At 38.8% G+C, this 19784-nt stretch overlaps 1 protein-coding gene across 1 annotated transcript in view; it reads left to right on the top strand.

Annotated features, from left to right (window-relative positions):
* The window catches only part of b4galt5 (UDP-Gal:betaGlcNAc beta 1,4- galactosyltransferase, polypeptide 5), a 49261-nt gene extending 31894 nt beyond the window's left edge, over positions 1-17367 (top strand). Inside the window, exons 2-9 of the mRNA XM_059332660.1 lie at positions 3180-3299; positions 4101-4214; positions 5027-5154; positions 7972-8088; positions 9287-9474; positions 9562-9684; positions 10833-10934; positions 12902-17367. Coding sequence (XP_059188643.1) covers positions 3180-3299; positions 4101-4214; positions 5027-5154; positions 7972-8088; positions 9287-9474; positions 9562-9684; positions 10833-10934; positions 12902-13049 — 1040 coding nt within the window. The 3' untranslated portion in view covers positions 13050-17367. The remainder of the gene's footprint in view (positions 1-3179; positions 3300-4100; positions 4215-5026; positions 5155-7971; positions 8089-9286; positions 9475-9561; positions 9685-10832; positions 10935-12901) is intronic.
* The last annotated feature ends 2417 nt before the right edge of the window (positions 17368-19784 follow it).

Genomic DNA, 19784 nt, shown 5'->3' with positions numbered 1-19784 from the left:
CACCGTTGATGATGCATATTAGTGTCTAGTGGTTTGAGTTACAGACAGGAGTGTTCTAAAAATAGCGAACACGTCATTATAGTTTGCGGTTGTAAAAAAAAAAGAAGAAGGTTGCAGTCTCTTCGAATTTAGGCTACAAAACCACTGATTTAGGTTTTGGGCAAAAAAATTTTCCTGGTAACACGTTAAAAAAGACAGTTTGGGTTGTATTTTGCTGCCTGTACAGACACGCTATGGGTTTGTTTTTTGAGTGGATTATTGCAATACATTTTTCCCCTTGAAGCAATTCAGTGTGTATGCATGTGCTCATCATGCATGTTATGATTTGGCCTGCATAGATAATATTTCTCCATAAGGTACGCTTGGCAGACTTAAGGATGAGATGCCAACATGTCAAAATATGTTGGTGCTTGCAGGACTGGCTCAAACTCCAGAAGCCTCTTAGCTTTTTTCCATCATATGGTGCCTCAGAGGGGCATCAGGGAGTGTGTGGATTTGTGTATGCATGTGTGTGCGTGTGTCTGTTGATCTACTTCTGCATGTATTAGCGTGAGGGATCTAGTCTGTGTTCCTGTTTTTATTTTATTTTTATGATCTTTTGCAGATTTGCTTCAGCCGCACTGCAATATTTGCGTGTTGCAGAGGTAAAATGAGACCATTGATTTCAGTTACCGCTTAGCCACTAGTCTCTAGTCCTGCAAGCCAGGCAGTTTGTATAAAACAAGATGAATGTGATTGAAACTGTAATACAATTACTAATGACAAATCACATCCCCTGGATTTCGAGCTCAGCAGTATTACGCACACACACCGGCACGTACACAGACACATTCACGGAAGGATGTGAATCATATTGGGATTGCTTTAAGATAAATGCTGATTGGATTAATGGCGTGAGATTGTGCAGTTGGATACAGATTCACTGAGGCACAGTTCCGTCAATTTGGCAGTATTATGCTGGCATGCTACTCCAAATAAAGAAACAGGAGTATGAGTCAATTATCCTGGAAGTCACTTCAGTTTTGGACAAAAGATTTTTTCTCTATTGACATCATAAACTTTACTTCTAGTAAGTCAGGAACACAGCCATTTACCAAATGTCCTCATGCAGGTGCACATAGGGCTGGGCGATATTGACCAAAAGACATATCCCGATATATTTAGACTGAATATCAATATACGATATATATATCCCGATATTTGTATCGCAAAGTGAGAGCAAAGTCAAAGCCAAACATGACATGTCACAAGTAGTTTTATTGAAACAGTTTATTTAAGTGAACACAAATACTGTATAACAACAGGAGTACCTTCTTTTTTTTAATCAAAGTTCCATAAAGTGCACATTTAAATAAGCTAATACCTTAAACATAAATAGCCTATGAAATAAAATAGGCCAATCTTTTTTCTGAAATGAATACATAACATCTTACAACATTCACTCAGACTCAACACAATTGTAACTATGGGCCAGTTTAAATCTATGATAAACAATAACTCTGCCTTTCACTGTAACTGTTTTTAATGTTTTTGCATGTGTTTTGTCTGTGCTGTTTCATGTTTTCTCTGTCCTCTGTTTTGTGTTTTCTCTGTACTCTCGACATCATTGCAAATGAGGGGTTGTCCTCAATGATTCCTCGAGAAAATAAAATAAAGGATAAATGAAAAAAAAAGAAATATATGAGAAAAGAATAACAAACATTACAAAACAAAGTAAATATGAAAAACCCTTCTTATATCGATATATCGCCCAGCCCTAGGTGCACATGTGTGGCCGGAATGCACACTGAAATTAAATTAAAGATTGTTAAATCTAGAAATAAGCATGTTGTACACTTAAAATAAGAAATTAACTCTTAAAACAAGATAAATTAAAGCTGCAAGCAGAGATGAACTGGCCCGAGCAGAGTGACCTGATGATTATTAGTTTCTTACCAAGATAAAAAAAAACTTTAGATTTAGAAGTGTTAGATAATTTATCTTGTTTTAAGAGTTAATTTCTTATTTTAAGCATTCAACATGGTTATTCCTAGATTTAACAATCTTAAATTAAGAAATCCTTTCAAGTGAAATTATCTGTCCATGCAGCGAGATAATTTCCCTCCGATTTTGTGTTTTTTTATCTTGTTTTTAGACACCTTTTTGTAGTGCAAGTGCAGTGCATGAAGTGAGCTAGTGGTTTCAGCTAACTGTTGGACCACTTCCTTTCCTTTTGTTCCATTTCATTGCCGTAGTTTGGCAGGTTTCCTTCTGTTGTGGTGTTATTTAGGTCAAACCACACTGAGAAAAAACTAGTTATGAGTTTCTCTGGAGTTCCCAACCAGCAACCATCGTACAAACCCACTCACCAGTTTTAAGAAAAGATTTTCAACATGATCTCAAATGTCATGAAATGCTGCCAGTTATAATTTGAGACGTACAGCACGGTGCACTCAGACAGCCTCAAACACATGTGCTTCCTCTTTATGTGAAGTCTGTGCACTCTCACCCTGTTTGTGCCCTTTTGTTTAGGAAACAAATGCCTTAAAAAATTACAGTCCATGACTAACAGCACAGTAGATAATTACTGAAAATGCTACAGCATAATTAGGCATAATAACAATGCAAATAGTGTGCACAAAAGGCAATTATCTCTAAATAATTATCTCAGTTTCTTTCTCTTTCTTAAATAAGTTGTATTTCTGCCTTCTCCTCCCCCACCGTCATAGATTAACATTCTAATAGTTGGCTTCTTTGGAGTGAAAGCCCCTTGATCTGTTGTTAGGGAAAGCCCCCTCATTAGTTACCAAGGAAGATTATCAGTTGCGGTCAGATCAGGTGGAAGAGTGTTTACACAAGAACAGGCATTAACCTTGCTGCGCTCCAAGTTTATCTTTGTTGAACATGGGTATTGTTCTATATTGTTTCCCAACAATGAGAAGGAATGGACGGGGGAAACTGTTGGTCATGAGTTAAACATTTTGTGAAGATAAGGACCTCTTTTAAATTGTTGGATTACGGCACAATCTTGGGCTATTATTCCCAGGGAGAAACTGTTCTACACTGTGTTGACCCTTCCTACTGTAGCTCATTTTCTACTAAAGTTTCTTCCTCTTTGCTGCATAGAAAACTCTTGTGACTTTTATAGTGCGCCCCAGAATAAGATGGCTCAACTCTGTCCTTTTCCTGTGTGTCCACAGTGAACGAGTATGTGTTCATGGTCCAAGCCAGAGGGATCCAGATCAGAGAGAACGTGAAGAACATCGGGGCTCAGGTTCTGGAGCAGGTGGTGAGAGGGGCTTACAGCGCCAATGGCACAGGTAAAAACATAGATTGACACTAAGGCTTACAAGAAATGTTTAGCTCTATTTTTATGCAGTAATGTGGACACAAATAAAGTCCCTTCCTTTGTTAAATAAAGAGAGTGAAGAAAAGAGCTTTTGTAGTCTTACTATAAGTGTAAACAGCAACTGTTAGAATTTGACTGTAAATTTACAGCAAAGTCTTACAGTGTACACTGTAAAAAAAAAACTGCAGTTTTTACGGTACAAAAAACCGCAACTGTGGTTGCCAGAACTTTACCGTAATAAATACGGTAAAAAGATATTGGCACTGTTGATTTCACGTTTAAGATTGCCACTTTATTCAATTTTCTACAGCATAAATAAAAGGTTTGACAAGATTGACATTGACAAGAAAATACATAATAAATGAAAACAAATGAATTAAAGATTTTACCATTAACTATTACAGTATATTTGTTAGAGATGTGGTGTTTAGTACATTTAACAGTTAGGAAAAAGTGTTTTTTACAAAAGATAAATGCAAAAATGACAGTGGTAAGAAATGTTTAGCTCTATTTTTATGCAGTTATGTGGACACAAATAAAGTCCCTTCCTTTGTTAAACAAAGAGAGTTAAGAAAAGGGCTTTTGTAGTCTTACTTAAAGTGATGCATAGATGGAGCACTTACTGTAGCTGAGGCAACAGTGAAAGAAGTGAAAAGATGAAAAGAACTGATTGGAAACAAAGGGCTACACAGCTAGACTTGTGTAAATAAAGAGTGGAGTAAGTTCCTTTTGATTGTGATGTTGACAGCTGTGTTGACATGTGTGACTCCAGATTATGCCTATGACTTCAATGTGAGCGAGAGCGATGCTCCTCCCACCACATACCTCCCTGAGGGCTTCACCTACCTCCCTTCTCAGCTCTGCCCTGAGAGAATGCTCTCTATGAGTGAGTACAGTGTTTCATTTTTTTGATTTATTGCCTTAATTTGGTCCTGGCTGATGATTCACTCATGTATTAAAGGAACCAAATGAGAAACAAATGTTACTTTAGTCTCTCTAGTTGACCTTTAACTAAAATAACTGCTCTTAAGATTCACCTGGCCTTGTAAAATGTTCTCTAAAGTGAACGTTAATTGCACTTCTGTACATGTTGGTCCAAGCAGGTTATTTATTCCACTAGAACAGGGATGGGCAACTGGAGGCCCGGGGGCCACATACGGCCCGCACCCTCACTTGAAGTGGCCCAACTACATGCAATTGAGCATGAAATCTTAAAAGTGCAGTGTAAAAATGCACAAAATTATTATTATTGGTTATTTTTTATTTGCTTCAAACCTTTTGTATTCCTATGTATACTGTTCTACATGCATTTGAGCATGAGATATGTTAAGTTACTGCACTGTAAACATATTTAAAATTGCAGTTTCATCATATCTGGTTAAGTACATGGTCCTCTATGTGGCCCTGTGGTAGTGTCCATGAAAAATTGTGGCCCCCTGCAGCATTTAAGTTGCCCATCCCTGCACTAGATTGTTCAACTGTTACAAGCTTTGACATGAGTTATTTTCTTCTTCTATTCTCCGTACCCTCATGCATTGTCATTCCCCTTTTCCCCGTCTCATTCTCTTCCTTTCCCTCATTCCTTCCTTTACTATTTCGTCCATGCAATCATCTGTGGTCCTCTGTTTCTTTCTTCCTCGCTGTAATTGCTTTTTCTGACTCATACATTCTTTCTGTCCCTCTCCTCCATACACACAGAGGGCAAGTTGGAGGTGAATATGAGTGAGGTGTCTTTGGAGGATGTGGAGAGATCGTTGCTGGAGGGAGAGCCTAGCATGGCCTCAGGAGGCCACTGGAAGCCCAAAGACTGTTTACCTCGCTGGAAGGTAAGTGTGAATGTGAGAAAAGGACTGTTCACTGAGGAGCACTGTGGAATACTCACACACACACACACACACACACACACACAGGTGAACGGAGAAACACAATGCAGTTGCTTCTATACAGGGCGTAAGGAGGTCACAGAAAGGTTTTAGTTCTAGATCTAAACTGAGCTGAACACCTATGGAAGGCCCCCACACACCGCCCCGACGGGACCCGATGCCGACGAGCTCTTGTCCGACGATTCTGTCGCCTCTCGTCGGACACAGTCGGGTGAAAAAAAGCAGTGAAACACATCGCCACGACGACTGCCGACTACACAGCAGCCTGTACGTTCTGTGCTTGCGCGACATGCAATAAGTCTCTCTAACAATGGGTGGCGCTAGTCTCTGTCTGACTGTAATCCAAAACATGAAAACAGGAAATGACGTAATGGAGAAACCATAGAAGTAACCATGGAGATTGAAAACAAAGCTTCGCTGTAAAATGTTCGCTCCGGCTGAGCTGATGGTCGCGTTGTCTGCTCTCGGACTCGAAACGATGCAAAAAACGAAGCACCGCGCCAATTCGCTAGAGCACCGCCAATCAGATCCGCTCATAGCTAGCACACAGCCAATCAGAGGACCCGACGAGTCTACTGTCCTGACGGCCGACGATCCCCGACTTAACATGTCGAATCGGGCCTGACGAGGCCCGACAGCTTCTCCAACGCAGATGAACACATCAAACAGACACGTACCAGACAGTAGGGCTGGTATTCCTGGCTTTAGACAGCACTTTCATCAAAACTCTAAATGGCGCTTCACTTTCTCCCACTACACAAAAATGAAGCCAAAATAAACTGAATATGGGCGCTGCCATCTTGCGCATTCGGAGCGCAAGAGTCTGCAGTAGTGATTGGGATTTGCTCACCCCCTTTTTAAAAAAAAAAAAAAAAAGAAGGGCTTGAAAACACATCAGCATGATAAAAACGGCCAGAAACCATCTGTGGGAAAAATGTATTTGACGTGTTTCTTAACTTTTTCTTATGACCTATACTGCAGCTAGCATCTACACTGTAAAAAAAACCTATTACGGTAAAAAAAAACGGCAGCTGTGGTTGCCAGAACTTTACCGTAATAAATACGGTAGAACTTTTTAAAAATATTACGGTACAAAGATAGTGACACACCTGCACACTCACTAGTCCGTTCCATTTGTATGTTACACCAATGTTTGGAGTCTTGCTTTGCCTCTGTAGGACCTTACTCACAAGGACCTGTCCTATCAAGGAAGCATCCTTGACTTTGGAAAAAGCAGCATATGAGTTTGCAGCTTTCACAGTCCAGTCAAAGAATGCACAAACAGTAACAGGCATGTCTCACACATGTCCCAGTTTGTGTCGTAGACATGATTTTTTTTTACCACTTGTCTGCTTCTTCTGTTGCTCACAGTGAAAAACGAGATTATTCGCTTGTTCTGTTTGACATTCAAACGCAAAAAAAAAACATGTTCAGTCATATATCAGTAAGTGCAAAGTACAAGAAGCAGGCAAAACATGAATTCAAGCCTTTGTGCTATGTGCTTTGCAGCACTGTTTCATTGTTGAACCAGCCTCCTCTACTATGCTCTTTTTTTATCACTCTTTTTTTGTCCAACAGAGCAATCTTGCCTGCCATCTGCGTGTCTGTCTCACATTCATTTGCCCTGAGGGACTGTGAATGTTCTGACAACCAAATCTCTCTCTCTGTCTCTCTCTCCGTCTCTCTCTCTCTCATTAGCCAGCAATCTTTCTCTCATCTACCTCTATAGTTTCTCTCCTAGCCAATCGTTTTCCATTTCCCTCCTTTTTTTTTTTGCATCCTGTGACAGTTTTCTTTTTATGGAGCTTCAAAAGAAACTTAAAAACAGAGACTGTCACAGCTACCACTCTATGGGGGAAAATAAACACCTCTTACAGACGTTTAGCGCCTCGGTGCTGCTATGATTGATGCATGCCAGATCTCATTGTGGAAATAAGATTTCAAGAACCTGCCACTCTTTTGTTATGAGACTTCATGGTAATTGGTGCCTTTTGCTGCTCTCTTAACGCACATTTTCTCATTTACCTCCTGCTGGGAGATCACAGCTCTCAGAAACATTCACTTTGAGCAAATAATACAGTTTACTTTGTCGCACAGATCTGTGGCTCTGTGCCCCTATGCATTTAGATCAGCGGTCTCAAACTCAAATTACCTGGGGGCCGCTGGAGGCAGTATCAAAATGACCAAAAAAAGACACAAAATGACTGAAAAAACACTAAATTACTTTAAAAAGACACAAAACGACCAGAAAAAGACACAAAACGATACAAAAATACACAAAATTACTGAAAAAGACACAAAATTATTAGAAAAAGACACAAAATTACCAAAAAAAGACACAAAATTAAAAAAAAAAAAAAAAGACATAAAATTATTTTAAAAAGACACAAAATTACCAAAAAAGACACAAAATTACATTACATAACATTTCTACTTCTTCCGGTAACAACAACACGGCAGATAATAAACGCTCCGGTAGCAGCTGCCTTTCTTTTTGTTAACGTCGTCATAGAAACAAGAGAAACAAAGCTCCAGCTGGAGCAATAAAGGGACCTTCCACACACAACACGGTAAAGTGCCATTCATATAAAACTCACATTAAACTTTCATATCAAGGTGGGGGCCACAAAATATCATCACGACGGCCGCAATTGGCCCGCGGGCCGCGAGTTTGAGACCCATGATCTAGATGCATCACTGTGTATTTGCACACACGTCATTGCATATCTATTGTATTCTAATGTCTTTTGTGTCCCTTAGGTGGCGATCCTAGTCCCGTTCAGGAACCGACATGAACACTTACCCATTCTCCTGAGACACCTGGTGCCAGTGTTGAAAAAACAGAGACTTCAGTTTGCCTTTTACGTCATAGAGCAGGTATGCACACACCTTTTCACACACACCATTTGCAGGGATTAACAGTTTCTGTTTGCAGTAAATGAGTCACATTATCAGGCGATGATAATGACTGTGAAATGGGTGAACATGACAAGGTTTTATCAAAACAACTTTCAGGGTTCGTACGTGTGCTTGGAATCCTTGAAAATGCTTGAATTTTAATGTTGAATTTCAAGGTTTGAAAAGTGCTTGGATTTTGGATTAAGTACTTGTAAATGCTTGAAATTCTTACTGTATTTGTCTTGCAATCTGACTATAGATAACCGCATTTTCAATGGAAAAAGCTATATAAACTGAATAGCCTATAGCCTATAATCTGAAATGAAGACCGCTCCACCTGCGTCTTCTTTTTTCTGAGATGTTTCTTGTTGCTCTACGCTGTATCTTCTTACTGAAGAGAGTTTTTCTAATTCCTAGTGTAGGGGTGGCCAACCTGTGGCTCCAGAGCCTCATGTGGCTCTTCAGGCTGCCTGCAGGGGCTCCCTGTGGCCGAGACAAAAAAATCATACGTATTTTTTTACATTAACATTTTCATTTATCAATGGAGTAGACCAAAAACTATTTGTATTCTTCAATTGTAAAATTGTATAGCCTTTTTACAGCATATTAAAAAAGTTTGGACATTTAAGTCAACTAAAATGTGCTTCATAGCTTACGAAAGTCTGCGGCCCGGCGCTTTAACCTTTAAGTTTTGCCAACTTTGAGTTTAGTTTTGAGTTCCCTGAGATCGACTAGTTTTCAAAATCATATTAATAAATGCCCAATATGACTATTAATAATGTTGGTAGGCTAATTTAGACTTATTAGGCTGTTTAATTTTCATTCAATATAAGGTTTGCGGCTCCATTCTGCGATTTTCCTCTTCTTTTTTTTGCCAACAGTGGCTCTTTAGTTAGTAAAGGTTGCCCACCCCTGTCCTAGTGGATGTGAGGGCTCCTGAAGTAGGCCTATTTGTGGGGCTTTCCTCCTAGTTTGGGTCGTGTATAGTTACCAGCTTTTGTGAGCTTACTTTTGCTCCTAGCCCCTAGATTCCCATACCAGTATGTTTTATGAGATTAGTTGAAAGGTCCTGGAAAAGCCTGAAAATGGACCTTGAAAGTCCTTTAAAAGTGCTTGAATTTGACCACTGAAAAAGTGGACGAACCCTGAACATTCAAAACCCTTTTCGTCTCTTTAGGATGGCACGGAGCCGTTTAACCGAGCCATGCTGTTCAACGTGGGCTACAAAGAGGCTATGAAGGACCTGGACTGGGACTGTCTGGTCTTCCATGATGTGGACCACCTCATGGAGAACGACAGGAACTACTACGGCTGCTCAGACATGCCCCGACACTTTGCAGTCAAACTGGACAAGTACTCCTACATGTGAGTCCTGAAGCCGTCTCCATGGGCATAAACAGTAAAGTACTCCTTACTTAATATGAGTTTAATATGTGTAATTGTCCCTCCAAGGCTTCCGTATAATGAATTCTTCGGCGGTGTCAGTGGCCTGACGGTGACGCAGTTCAAAAAGATTAATGGATTTCCTAATGCATTCTGGGGCTGGGGAGGAGAGGACGATGACCTCTGGAACAGGTGAGAGTTACGCACACAAACACAGAGCTGCAGCACCAGGCTGCCAGTATCGTTGACACTAGGCAGCTTAACCCTTTATCAGGCAAAGAACTATATTTGGTAACTTCAGTGGATATCAATGAGGTCCCCATGTCTCTCTGTTTGGTCGTAGAACCACATGGATTTCTTCCAGCTAATCAGCAAAGATCAGGCTACGTCACAGACAGTGACACCATGACAACTGACCAATCAGTATGATAATAATATAATAATATTAACTTTATTGACGTTGACCTCCAATGTAAAAATGAAAAATTCAGAAAAAAAATCAGCAAGAAACAGTCCTACAAACAGAGTTATTCTTCAATGACTTGCATATTAGGGCATATTAAGTATGAATATATATAAAAATACAAACCTGCGGGGGGGAAGGTAATATTTCGAGAAAAAAAATCCTAATTTACAAGATTAAAGTGGAAAAACTACAAGAAAAAAAGTTGCAGATTTAAAGTGGCAAATCTGTGCGAAACAAGTCGCAGATTTAAGAGAAAAAAGCAACTTTTTTCTTGCAGATTCACCACTTTAAATCTCATTAATCTGCATATTTTTTATCGTAGATTTGCTGATTTAATCTCGTAAATTTATTTCTCAAAATATTACCCCCCTCCCCCGGGTCCGTATGTTTTTTTTTACACATTCTGGCTGTATGTAATATCCTCCAATATTCTCTAGGGTTGAAATTTGGAATTTGCAAGTATTTCAATGAGTGCCCTATTAAGGGATAAGAGTTAGGTCAGCTGGCACCTAGCAGGCTTTGTACTACTTTTTGTGTTTTTTCCCTCTGTTTGCCTTTGCCACACAGCATTGTTGTCCCTCCTCCCACCTTCTCAGCTCAGGCAGCTGTACACTCTCAGCTCTCTCAGTATACATCGCTAATTCTGACTCATTGTTTGCATTTGTAATGATCCCCTTTGTGTGCAGTAATTGTAGAAACTTCTTTTTATCTTTTTCTTATGCATGGATAGCGTTGCTTGCAGTATTAATATCATAGTAAATCTATCAATGTCACAGTACAAAAGCTTTTTGCATATGACAACGCAAGTCACCACGCAGTGTTTGTTCTGTCTGTGTACAATATGGATTAATGGGCATTAAATATGTTTGTATAGGGTGCGGTTTGCCAACTACACAGTGAGTAGGCCTCACGGAGAGCGGGGACGCTATATGTCGATTCCACATCACCATCGTGGGGAAGTCCAGTTCTTAGGAAGGTTGGTGTCTACACATGCACAGCTCACACACACACACACACACACACACACAAAGACACTTTGGTTAAAAGTGGAAGCTGATAATTTGACGGAGGCTTAGGCTCATGTGGTGCCAGTCACATGAAAAGCCAGAGTTGTGACTTTGAGAGAATTTCAACTCTTTTAAAGACTTTGCATGTGATTTGCCTGTATGCTTCAGGGCTGGATTCCAATCATGCTCTGCCTGTTCACATTCTTAGTAACTTAAAACAGCCAAAGGAAGTGTAGCAATGGGTTTCCGTGGCACTGTGTACATTTAAAGGGTGCTGTAACGTTTCCTAAGAAAAACCTGAAAGACGGGTCACAGGTTGGGAAACTGCATAAATTACAATACAGGCCAAAGCAAAATGGGCCCTTTAGGTTGTAAAAGGTGACATGAGAATAACACTTCCCACAGCCACCCACTGATTCTATCGAAATGATAGGCAACAACAGAATTTCACCAGGGGCCTCATGTATCAACACTGCATACGCAAAAACACATTGCTTACGCTGTTGCACACGCACATTGCACACGCCACATGTATGAAAAGTAAACTTGCGGTGAGAATGTGCGGTGGCACCGTCTTTATGCTCTATTTAAAACGTGTTTCATGTCTAAACTCAAACGACACACAACTGGCATTGTGTTTACAGTTTATAGATCTCGGACAATGGAGGAAAATGCCATTTTCCTCCCTCAATAACCCATTCTAAATATGAGGGGATAGATTTTTTTTTTTCATCTATTCTTATATTATTTTAGATTTCACCTATGTACTGCTGCTAATTTGTGCAATAATAGTATATTGAAGTCTGTATGTTTTTTTTATATATTCTGCTATTTCCACTATTTTTATATATACCAGATTTCCCTCCGGGGATCAATAAAGTATTTCTGATTCGGATTATGGAGCGCATATACTTTTCACAGTTAACCTGCCTTAATGACTGTGTCAAAGTCCCGATCGCCAATTGTTTCCCCTTAGTTCATGAAAGGCAACTGTAACATTTTGGTTGTCTAAAAATGTCTTGTTGCGTGTCTGTTGCCCCTAAAAAAGCACTCCTAGTAGTCAGTTCTTCAACTACATTATGTTTTATGCATATTTTTCTCCAGCCAAAATTAGCATGTCACTTGATATCACAGGTGAATTATTGATACACCCTGCTAACCAAGCTATCTAGCAAGCGCTAGGTGAGTTGGGAAAAGCATTTCTCTTTCTTGTGCTTCTCCTTTTTGTCCAAATATGATCACTATTGGCTCCAAAAATAAAACAAGATAGCGGTGGCCAAAATGCCAAACGCAAAGCGTTCCATCTATTTATTGAAAATACAAATGTTTTATTTACAGTAATAACTTTATTTATATATGATATTTAGACAAACTGAGAAAGTCAGTTGAAAGTGCAATCATAGGAGCTTTCACAGTGTGCCATTTATGTTTCTAGACCATTTTTAAAATGTGAATTTTCTATCTACAATGAAAACTATTACTATTTTTAATTTATATGCAAATAGACTGTTTTGCAGTTTTATTATTTTTATTTTTCTGCTGTTTTTTTGCATATAGATGGTTTTAAAAAAATGGTACATTTCCATAGACACTTGTGTCTTTTGTTTGTATTTTCGGTTCCTGGCAGCTTTATACTTTGTTAATTAAAATAAAATGAAAAATCTGACTGATAGCCAAGTTTGTGTGGAGAAAAAGGAGCCATGCATGTGATGTAAGGACAGACTGAAAGATGCTAAACAGAAAGAAACAAATGCATAGGAAGTTGACAAATTTGAACCAAAATCTCCTGGACTTCAGAGGTTTAAAATGGTTCACACACACTTCTTTTATAATCTAACCTGAACATTAAACTTGCTTTGTATTGCACTGGGTGCAGTACAGTTGCATACTGTTTTTGTCTCTTGTCTCCTCATTGATTTATTGATTGTTCTTGCAGGTATAGTCTGCTACGCCACTCAAAAGAGAGACAGAAAGTGGATGGTCTTAACAACCTAAACTACTCCCCTCAAGTGTCCAGGAGGCCTCTCTTCACCAACATCACAGTCAGCTTGAGCAGAAAGCTCGCACCTGTAGCTGACTACTGACATAGGAACATCTGGACTGCAAAACACCTGGGAATCAAAGTCCTCTGGGACATCAGCCATATCTCACCAGTTGCAGCACTGCTTAGGACTTTTTAGTTGATTGATTCTTGGCTTTATTTCTTTTATTTGTATGCAAAAAAAAAAGGAGACTAAAATAAGTATGTTGGATAAATCATCTAAGAAGTTAAGGATAAATGCTGCACTTGCTTGTGCCACAGTCCATCACTCCTCTCATCTGGGCTTATCTAGTCTTCGGTCTCCACATGCCTTTTGCACCATTTTGGCCTTCAGCATCCATTCATTCATTTTCTTACTCAGTCAACAATTAGCTCAGCCCTACACTGTTGTGCTTGTTTATGAAAAGAGGCCATGACACACACACACACACACACACACACACACACACACACACACACACACACAAACACACATTCAAGTTCAAACACACGCCGCACATGCATGCACACAACAGTTTGACTTACATGTGCTGACCTGGTCCCCGAGGCTATGATTTTTACTTTGCTCTTGCACTTCCTTTTTTTCATAAATGCAGTAAGCCTGTGAAAACATTTGCATGCACACACACACACACACACACACACACATACGACCACACAGCAACTTTTAACCGAGTGGACTCTTGCAGCTGGTTCTGCAGAAGGTTTGCCAAATCTACAAGTGAAGAGAAAAAGAGAAAATGATGTAGAGTGTGAGTGTTTTCAGTCATGTATACTGTATGTGAAATAGTTTATCCTGACTTTAGACAATATTAATACCTTAATCATCTCTCACCGACTCTATTTTGTCCTGTGAACATACCATTTATAGACTGTGATGTTTGTGTTTGCATAGTTGCATCGGGTGTTCTGGCTGCCTGCGAGTGGCTGTATGTTGGAGAGCAACGCTCATCCTGTTAGCAATAAGCTGTAATAACAGACAGCAGAACTTAGACATGACTTCCTCACTCTACAGATGCAATAGCACGGGTGCTAGCATACCCTCATTGGACGACAGAAAAGGAGTGACTGCGTATGCAAACTTCACATTCAACACACCTTTGCCTAAGCAAACATGCCACCCTTTTCACAACCCTTGTGTGTCTGTGTGCGTGTCTGTGTGAGGGAGAGCTATGCAAATGGCCTGTATGTATCCTGTCGTCAGCGCGAGGTCTTCAGGGTGACTTCCAGGAGACTTCACCCCTGAAACTGTGACCGACTGACTTCAGACCTCACTCTGTGTGCGGTATGCAAGTCCAGGCCAGGGACAGATAAACAGTTTTTATTTTTAGATCCCACATCCTTAATGTTTACTCACCTTCATTTTTTTTTTTTTTATTATGGGAGAGAATTTGAAGTAGAGAATACTTGATTGCTGTCACTGTCACTTGTGTTTACAGAAGCTTTTGCTTTGTTATTTTTCAGATTGTCTAGTGTTTGTAATACTGTTAGCCAGCCCTCCTCCTCTGTGGGTGCTGTGAGAACTGTATCTCTTCAACAACCAATCTATGGCTGCCTTTATTTTTTTAACTGACACTTATTTATCTTGACGTGGATAGGGGAAAGCAGATTTGAATGCTTATCTTAGACTTCAGGTGATAAACGACTGATTAGCTTTCTGGCCTGTTTGGCCTGTGAGTTTGTTTGCAGTTTCCATAAATTGAATTTTAAGATATTATTCAAAGTAGAATTACCAGTTTGGTGGCATGCAGCCTAACACTGTGCATTGACACAGACTGACAGCACTCTGCAGTAAAGTACACAGCAGTTGCTATGTCCCCTTCTCTGATTTGTGTGTTTGACAGTGTTGATTTTGAGTAAAATATCCCAATACTGTAAACATAGTTCCATTCTTTAAAAAAAACAAAAACATGCAGACACTCTCTCCTCACTGTCTGTCCTCTAGTCATGCAGCTACTTCATTTCACACAAATCGCCTTGTATGCATTTCTTAAGATGTATCTTTTTTGGGGGGAAATGTGGGTGGTTGACAAACTGTTGTGTTCCCACAAATGAAATAAGAAGTAAAGAGGCTGGACCTCGTTTTATTTATTTGATCTTTTATGGATTATTTTCTGTAATTGTTCCTTTTTTTTTTTTTGCGGTTGATGTGATGATTTAGTAGGTGACACATGACAGACTGTGTTAGATGCACTGAAACGTAGTTATGTGTATTTATGTGGGATTGTGAGGTTCAGGACTGTGTAAACGGGGAGATGTTCCATTTCATTTAAACGCCTCTTCAGAAGTGAATAGCTGCTGTAATGAAATGGAACAGGACCTGTCGCCTGGTGTGTATTACTCTGCTGAACAGACACGTTGGAGGAAGCCATTTTGTGTGACAACCACAGGAAGAGCAAGACACCTAATCAGAAAATGCGACTGATCGCTGTCTTCCACTGGGAACCTCCTTTATACTAATTGATAATCAATGGTGCTGACCTTCCAGAGCTCCCATTGTGGGAGTCTTTGTCTACGTGCTTACTGGAACCAATATTAACATCAGAAAGGCTAGTATTGACAGGCAAAACAACCTGCATAGAAAGTGTTTTTACATCCATGCATTTGTGAAAAACCTGGTGCCTTTTCATTCTGCCAGGAGAAGCTAATTTGTGCATTCGTTGCTATGGTTCATTGCCACAAACAGAAGCATGTGTTTACCTCCCAACCAATCACTCAGGAGGTCCCCAGTGGAAATCAGTACAGATCAGTAGCAGCATTTGTGTTAAGTTTTCTTTTCCATGTGTGTTTGAGTGAAATGGCTAAACTTGTCCTCCATCTAGATTTTGAGTTTGTTTTTTTGTTTTTTTATTTTGTTTTCCAGCACTGATATGAAAAATGATTTATAGCGACCTGGTTATGAACAACTCGCAGGTTCTCTTTTCTAGTTCTTGACACAAGAATCACTGTATATTATCTTCTTTTTTTTGTCATTGCTTTAAATTAAAAGCTAGATGGACATATAGTAAAAGCCAAACGTTTTTTTGTTTGAGTGTTCAGGTGAAGATTCAGACCCGGAGCGACCTCTTGATAAAAAGAATATTCCAGTTTAGAGTCAGTATTAGGCTCTGGACTATAAAATGCAGAACGAGCAGCTTCATCATAATCAACAAGATGGGGTTTCTGACGACTAGACAGCTTTGTCCACTCTGACTCAGTAACAGGGGCAAATCAGTCAGCGCTCTCTTGCTTTTAATTTAAAACAGGAAATGATTATTTTCAGTTTGTGATAAGAGCATGCTGGCTTGTCTTGTCCCTGTTCTATATATATACTGTATATGGTCTCAATCTAGACCAAGACCAAGCCTGCTGCTCACTAAAGAGGCTTCATCGTACCATAATCTCACCTGCTCTGATCCATTCTGTACCAGTTTAAATGAAGGGACCATTTTTTGGGCATCTGACAAGACTGGCAGCCTTAAAGCTTCTTAATTTATTGCAGTGTTTTTTTTCACTCAAGGTTTTATTTTCTTTTTTTTTTATAAATAAAAAAATATTTAAATTTAAAAAAGTGCATATCAAGAAAATGATCATTGTAAATATTGTTGTGTGTAGTGTTTTAGAAATTCTATAAGGTCTTAAATCACTACAGATGCTAGCATAAAGAACAAGGCTTTGGAGGGATTTGGCTGCGGGTTTATCTGGTGCCATTTAAGTGCTAGTGAAGCTTACAGCGACATCAATGTTTTTACATCAATGCTTCCCAGCACAGCCTTTTTTTTCTCTTTAAATTAAAAATATCCTTATCCCATGAATTTTAGATTCCTCTCACGTTCTGTACTCCAGAGGCCTCCCTGCTCTTACTATGCTGGAGCCGTAGAAGAGACATCACGGCAGACATGGGCATCAATCTTCACATGAAGTTCAGTGTCCTTGTTTCTGTCTGTGATGTCACTTTGATGGTGACAGCAGTTGGTTTAAGGTGGAGGTCAGAGGAAAGCACTGCGGGATATCAATGTGTCAGCCAAAAACACCATATGCTTACAATGCAATGAAACAAAGGCACCCAGACCAGCGACACAATCCACTCTAAAATCTACACAGATTATTTTTTTTGTATGAGAGCTAACTATTTAAAAAAAATAAATACAGATTGCTAAATTAAAAATATATCTTCTCTGATTGTAAGGAGAGCAGTTCTCCTTGAATTGAAGCCATTTGAAGCCACTTGTCAAAACTTGATGTCAGCCTTATGTGGATCTGTTTGTGTATCGGCATATTATCTTTTGATTATTGAAATTTGTATGATGGAGATTTTCTTTTATACCATCATTGTTATTGTCAAAGTACACCAATAAAATGAAACTTGTAAAGATACAGTACCCCATCCATGCTTGTGTTTTTTGTTTGTTCTGTGTGCGTGTTGAGGTCAAGTCAGTTTTCAAGTCTATTTTATTTATATAGCCCAAAATCACAAATCACAGATTTGCCTCAAAGGGCTCTACAGACTGTACATCAGAGTCTCAAACTCAAATTACCTGGGGGCCGCTGGAGGCAGTATCAAAATGACCAAAAAAGACACAAAATTACTAAAAAAAAGACACAAAATAACAGAAAAAAACTAAATTACTTAAAAAAGACACAATATTACCAAAAAAAGACAGAACTATTAAAAAAGGCACAAAATTACCAAAACGACACAAAATTACAAAAAAGACAAAATTAAAAAAAAAAGACACAAAATCATTAAAAAAAAATAAATTATTTTAAAAAAAGACACAAAATTACTTTAAAAAATACACAAAATGACCAAAAAAAGACACAGAATTCCAAAAAGACACAAAATTACTAAAAAAAGACACAAAATTATTAAAAAAGCTAAATTATTTAAAAAAGGGACCTTCCACACACAACACGGTAAAGTGCCATTCATATAAAACTCACATTAAACTTTCAAATCAAGGTGAGGGCCACAAAATATCGTCACGAGGGCAGCAATTGGCCCGCGGGCCACGAGTTTGAGACCCATGCAGTACATGGTACGACACCCTCTGACCTTAGACCCTCACATCGACCAGGGAAAAATTCCTCAAAAAACCCTTTTAACAGGGGAAAAAGAAGAAGAAAACGCCAGGGAGAGCGACAGAGGAGGGATCCATCTCCTGGGACGGACAGACGTCAAAAGATGTCGTTGTACAGAACAGATCAACAGAGAAGAATAGATTAGAGCAGGGATGGGCAACTGGAGGCCCGGGGGCCACATACGGCCTGCACCCTCACTTGAAGTGGCCCTCAGTACAACTACATTCATTTGAGCATGAAATCTTAAAAGTGCAGTGTAAAAATGCACAAAATTACTTCTTGTAATTAATGTTGGTCTGCTGTTCTTGCACTGAAAAAAAAAATTATTAGTTAATTATAGTTATTTTTTATTTGCTTCAAACCTTTTCTAATCCTATTTATACTGTTATACATGCATTTGAGCATGAAATATGTTAAGTTACTGCACTGTAAACATATTTAAAATTGCAGTTTCATCATATCTGGTTAAGTGCACGGTCCTATATGTGAAAAATTGTGGCCCCCTCCAGCATTTAAGTTGCCCATCCCTGGAGTAGATAGAAGTTGAAGGGGGAGAGGGAGGGAGGAAAGAAAAGTGTGAGTCGTCTGGGAAAATCCAAGCTTGTGTCATGTCTTATTGGGACATCAGAGAGAGAGAAGAATGTTTCCGAGCAGTGTGGACAGTGACTCTATTTTAAAATATTCATAATGGAGCGAAGCCCGTAAGCTATTAGTTCATGCAGGCAACTCAAGCTGTGCTGCCATACACACACATGACATGCCCCACTCCTCATCAAGGTTATTATAGTTCATGAAAACTAACAAAAACTAGAGTTGAAAAAGCATTTTCATTAACTGAAATAAAAATAAAAACAAGAGTTTTTTTTAAAAAAAACGATAACTAACTGAAACTGTATTGTGTGGTTACAAAACTAATTAAAACTAACTAAAATTATAGTGAAAATGTCCTTTGTTTTCGTCTTTGTCAACTTTTTTCATACATAAACCTTGTTGGTTGATATACTGTAAAACCCAATGTTGCTTGTTTGTTACTATAAGTAATTTTTCCTTTCCAATACAACAAAGATTTGTGCAAAGAGTCATTTTAACTTAAATATTGAGTCAAACACAAAGATTCATTTGAGTTAACTCCATTGTCTTTATGGTCTTTATTGTCTTTTCTATTGACATAGAATTATTTTGAAGCATGGACACTCAAATATTTAAGTTGAAACAACAAGTTGGGTTTTACAGTGGATTAAAGCTATTTCATCTATCTGGTTTTATGACTTAATAAACTTATTGGGGCTGAGATGGATAATAAAAGGAAAAAAAGGCAACATTTATTCTGACTTTTTTGGATCTGGCACCCAACAAATACCCCATTACAAAAAACTAACACTAAAACTAATAAAAACTAAACTAAAACTAAGCATTTTCCAAAAAATGAAAACAAATTAAAACTATCAAACTCACTCTAAAAATGAATAAAACTAACTGAATTTGAAAACAAAAAATCACAACGAAATTAAAACTAAAACTAATGAAAAATCCAAAACTATTATAACCTTGTTCCTCATACATCCTCCACCAAAACACGATCTCTCTCCAATCTGACGGTCTATTTAAAATGAGAATAATCCTCAAGCTTTCCCTCTGAGGTTGGAGCCTCGACGCCAAATCTAACATGTTATAATAAACATACATATAGTGTGAGTTGTCTGACTGAAATAAGAAT

This window comes from Centropristis striata, chromosome 5 (genome assembly GCF_030273125.1).
Source record: "Centropristis striata isolate RG_2023a ecotype Rhode Island chromosome 5, C.striata_1.0, whole genome shotgun sequence".
NCBI lineage: Eukaryota > Metazoa > Chordata > Actinopteri > Perciformes > Serranidae > Centropristis > Centropristis striata.
This window is presented reverse-complemented; position numbering and strand designations above follow the sequence as displayed.